General features: G+C 37.8%; 1 protein-coding gene across 1 annotated transcript in view; it reads left to right on the forward strand.

The window, feature by feature from the left end:
• The window catches only part of SPMIP4 (sperm microtubule inner protein 4), a 48566-nt gene extending 44455 nt beyond the window's left edge, over window positions 1–4111 (forward strand). Inside the window, exon 10 of the mRNA XM_017864792.1 lies at window positions 2861–4111. Within this exon, the coding sequence (XP_017720281.1) occupies window positions 2861–3682 (822 nt within the window). The 3' untranslated portion in view covers window positions 3683–4111. The remainder of the gene's footprint in view (window positions 1–2860) is intronic.
• The last annotated feature ends 866 nt before the right edge of the window (window positions 4112–4977 follow it).

A 4977-nucleotide genomic window follows, 5' to 3' on the forward strand; every position in this document is an offset into this window, starting at 1 on the left:
CCCGGCCCATAGAGACTTTTAAATTGATTATGCAAAATGGCCTGGAAGAAATAATCAAGCCCTTTAATGAGCAAAGGTGTAATCTGTTGGTTTAATTATGTAAATGAGATGAAATGACCTAATAGTTTGTATATGTGTTGTTTTATTTGAGGCCTAAATTTTCTTCTCGACTACAAATTTTGAAAACAAAATTAACATTTTAAAGATATATAAATTGTGAAAACACATGGAAAACAACTGTAAGATTATTTCAATTTGAACACTTTAAAAACTGAGCTGGGTCAGGCTTGGTGGCTCATGCCTGTAATCCTAACACTTTGGGAGGCTGAGATGGGTGGATCGCCTGAGGTCAGGAGTTGGAGACCAGCCTAGCCAACGTGGTGAGACCCCGTCTCTACTAAAAATACAAAAATTAGCCGGGCGTGGTGGCGGGCACCTGTAATCCCAGCTACTCCGGAGGCTGAGGCAGGAGAATTGCTTGAACCAGGGAAGGGGGCAGAGGTTGCAGCGAGCCAAGATCATGATGGGCGAGGGAAAAAGAAAACAAAAAAACTGAGCTGAGGGCTGGGTGCCGTGGCTCACGCCTATAATCCCAGTGCTTTGGGAGACCGAGGCGGGTGGATCACCTGAGGTCAGGAGTTCAAGACCAGCCTGGCCAACATGGTGAAACTCTGTCTCTACTAAAACTACAAAAATTCGTCAGGCATGGTGGCGCATGTCTGTGGTCCCAGCTACTCAGGAGGCTAAGGCAGGAGAATCGCTTGAATCTGGGAGGCGGAGGTTGCTGTGAGCCAAGGGTGTGCCACCACACTCCAACCTGGGCAACAGAGTGAGACTCTGTCCCAAAATAAATTAATAAAAATAAAAACTGAACTGAACATACTTATTTTACATTCCTTCAGCATTTCCTAAGGTGATATAAAATCATAACACCAGGAGCAGGTTTATAGACTGTGTTTTATCATTCACTGAAGGGTTTTTAATGATTTTTATGTGGAATTTGCAATGAGCATTCTCTAAGGATGGAAAATATTATATGAGCACATATTGTCAGGTGTGTTCAACAACTGTCCAGATTTCCAGAGATTCGACCCTGTATGGTATGTACAAAGTACATATTCCATTATATACAGAATGTTTGCCAAATATATTATATGCAAAATCATTGTGCAGGCAAATCAACTTTTAAATATTTATGAATAACAAGATAAAATATACCTAAGATAATTGGAAGTTTAAAAGAACGTTTTAGTGAATCTTGCTGGTTTCTGATTAAACCATAAAGAATAGACTGAGAAAACATGTTTTAGTGGTAATAAAATGTGTGTGAAATGTTTTATTGTAGTAGTATAAAATAAAAGCACTAAAAACTGCTTCTTGCATACAGGAATATATATGGTCAAAGTACAATATGATAAGTCCTGTCCTTTTTTATGACAAATTTAACAAAGCACGTCAAAGAGCTGAAGTTTTTTCTTTTCATCGCAGTATTTACTCAAACTTGATTAGCTATAGGCTGTAACAAACTTGTTACCTCAATATGGAAATTTCTCTATGAGCAGACTAGCTTTCAAAAGGATGTTCCTAAGTCCGTTTTTTAAAGTCCAAGCTACAGTGATTATTTTCTCACTACTCTCATTTGTATTATCTCTGCTGTCAATTCCATCATCATTATACATACATTCTTTGGTAGTTTTTTTACTTTAACATATTATTATAAAATGTTTGAACATACAGAAAGGTAAAAATAATTGTATAATTAACACCCATATACTCACCACCTAGATTCTGCCACTAACATTTTACTATGCTTGTTTTATCACATAATCTATCCATCTTTCCATCCCTCTAACAATCCATCATCCAGAAATAATTAAAGTGTATTATTTGTATGCATTTTAGAGTAAATTGCAGACATTAGTATACTTCACTCCTAAACATTCAGCATGTATATTATCAACCAGAGTTCAATATTTGTTTGCAGTTTTTTTTCTTTTAAGGTGAAATAAAGTTCAATGCAATTGCACAGATCTTAAGTGTACATTCACTGAGTTTTAACAAATACACCTTTGTAACCCAGACCCCATCAAGATACAGAATACTATCATTCCAGAAAGTTTCCTCCTCATGCCCCTTTCCAGTCAGCTGCGTCCTCTTCCCACCACCCAGCATGTATCTATTAATAGCCCTTTAAATACACTCACTACTTTCGCAGTCACCAGACATAATTGAGTTCATAATATTTATAAAACAACTTAAAAAGAAGCACAGACATGACACCTCAGACCAGTGTTTCTCAAAACATAGCACATCTCCAGCCTCACCGTCACCTGAAATGCTTGTTGAAAATTCAGCTTCTTGTAGCCCATTACAGACCTTCTCACCCACAATCTTGGAGGGTCTTAGGAGCTTAGGAATTTCATTTCATGCCAGCTCTGATGATGATTCTGATTCAGCCAAGATTTAAGGGCACTTGCTAAGGCCTAATAAAGGAGACTTTGGCTAAGATTAAATAACTGCACATACTGCTAATGCCATCTATTAGTGATGGACAGAAGTTTTATTCCAGTGATTCCTTTATACCTTTGAAGTTTAAAAGCAGAGTTCCCACACAGAAAGAGTTCTGTATATCCAAATAAAACACATGCCCCTTTCATATTCACTAAAACCATTAAAGGAGGAAAATGTATTTGGACCCAAATTTCAATGTCTTTAAATTAATATCAAAGAGTATTGCAATGTACACTCCTACACCCATCTCACGTGTACTCAGACAGTGAAAATGGGTATGACTTTTGACCCACCATTTCTGGCAATATCCCTGATTAATTTTTTTCTCCTTTTTATCCCACAACTACAGCAAGAAAAATTCCATCCTGTCTTCAAACCTCCCAGACCATTGGAAGGACGAATTGCCCGATTAATTCAGAACCGGCGTTCTCTGGAGGCTATAGTCCAGCAAAGACCACGTTCCTGTCCAGACTGTACTCCTAGAGTTTTGTGTAATTTTCATACCTTTGTACCCAGTTCTAAAGAAATGATGGCACTTAGTGATAACACACCAGCAGGTGTGACCCATAAAAACCAGGATATTGAAGAGAAGATTATAGAAGAACAGAGCTTGCTGTCTACCTATGAACTCCCATCTTGTTACCCAACAAAAGATCTGACTAGCATTTATGACATAAAGCCATTTCCAAAAATCACAGATACTAAAAAGACAGAAGATTTATACTGGAGACAGCAGTCACTGAAAACCCAACCCACACCTTACTGTAAACCAAACCACTGGATTCACTACGAAAATCTTAAATCTCCCCTGCGTGATCAGTATAATATGTGTCCAAACCCTGTTAGCCTTAGTAAACCTAGTGTTTTACAAAATAAACAAGACATGGAAGCTTTCACTTTAGAACATTTTTTAAGTAAGCCAGAAGAAGAGTTGGTCTTGAACATGGAAAACAATGAAGAAACAAGACCTATTCTTGGTTGGATTCCTAGAGCTGGTGTGACCAAGCCTCAGACCAACCTGCTGGAGCTTAAGAACTCTTTTTCAAAAACTGGTGCACAAAAGCGTTTCCATAAATCAATTCTAGAAGACCATAAAGACCTCAGAGATAATGAGCATTCAGGGATGAAGCACCAATTCTATGGCCATAATTCCTATTATTTCTATAATTGAGATACTCATTCTTCCCTTCAAAACCCCGCCTCTTGCAAGAAGCTAAAAAATATAACAGAGTTTCCTTCATATTGCTGGATTTTGTTTTCTAGATTAAGCCACAAGGACCTTGTTAATGAGGTTTATGCTTTCAGGAATTTGTTAGTATCTGGTTGGAGGAACCCAGAAAAGGTGATATTCTGACTTCTTGAAAAGTTTAACAATTTGGCAATAAAATATTAGAACTAGAAAAATGTATAGTCTTTAACCTCTCATCTTCAGATTATACTCCAAGGAAATTTTCCAAAATCACAAAAAGCAATGTGTACAACAAAGTTTACATCGTTTCACCAAAAAAAATTGAAAAGCTGGAAATAACTCAAATGAGCAATAATTAATTAATGACTATACAAATTATAGTATCTTAATAAAATAAATATGAGAACACTGTCCCTTTATGTAAATTTTTGTACATAGTAGCATTAGATAGAAAAGACAAAACTCAAACACCCAGTTAATTGAGGGATGGACAGCTCTACAAACTATATTGTCTTAAAAGTATGTGGACTCTGTTCCTTTATGTAAACATATAAAGAAAATAAGTCAGCGGGCCGGGTGCGGTGGCTCAAGCCTGTAATCCCAGCACTTTGGGAGGCCGAGACGGGCGGATCACGAGGTCAGGAGATCGAGACCATCCTGGCTAACACGGTGAAACCCGGTGTCTACTAAAAAAAATGCAAAAAAACTAGCCGGGCGAGGTGGCGGGCGCCTGTAGTCCCAGCTACTCAGGAGGCTGAGGCAGGAGAATGTCGTAAACCCGGGAGGCGGAGCTTGCAGTGAGCCGAGATCGCGCCACTGCACTCCAGCCTGGGCGACAGAGCGAGACTCCGTCTCAAAAAAAAAAAAAAGAAAATAAGTCAGCGAAAAAAATGAAACCCAAAACTCTCCACATGTACGCATTACAAATTGAATTGTTTTCTTACTCTTAACCTTCTGACTAAGAAACGTAACTATTTCTTGTATGTAGATAAAATTATTTTACTGAAGATCTAGCAATGGCTTTAATTAGCAGCTGGTGAGTTGTAATTATAGCAAGAAAGGAAGGCTTGGTATCAGTTATTACAGAGCGCCAAATCTTCATTTCTGGAGTGTGTTCTCTAAGAGTTTGGCTAACTCCCATATGCAAGTCAATTCATTTAATGTGCCAAGAGGTAGATTTTAAACGTAGTCTATCATGGAAGTTCAAGAGGAATTTCTTTAAGTATTTTGTGAATATTTATTTTAATTTTATGACCAACGTGTCATTTGGTTATAAT

This window comes from Rhinopithecus bieti, unplaced genomic scaffold (assembly GCF_001698545.2).
Source record: "Rhinopithecus bieti isolate Rb0 unplaced genomic scaffold, ASM169854v2 scaffold_79750, whole genome shotgun sequence".
In the NCBI taxonomy this organism is placed as follows: Eukaryota; Metazoa; Chordata; class Mammalia; order Primates; family Cercopithecidae; genus Rhinopithecus; species Rhinopithecus bieti.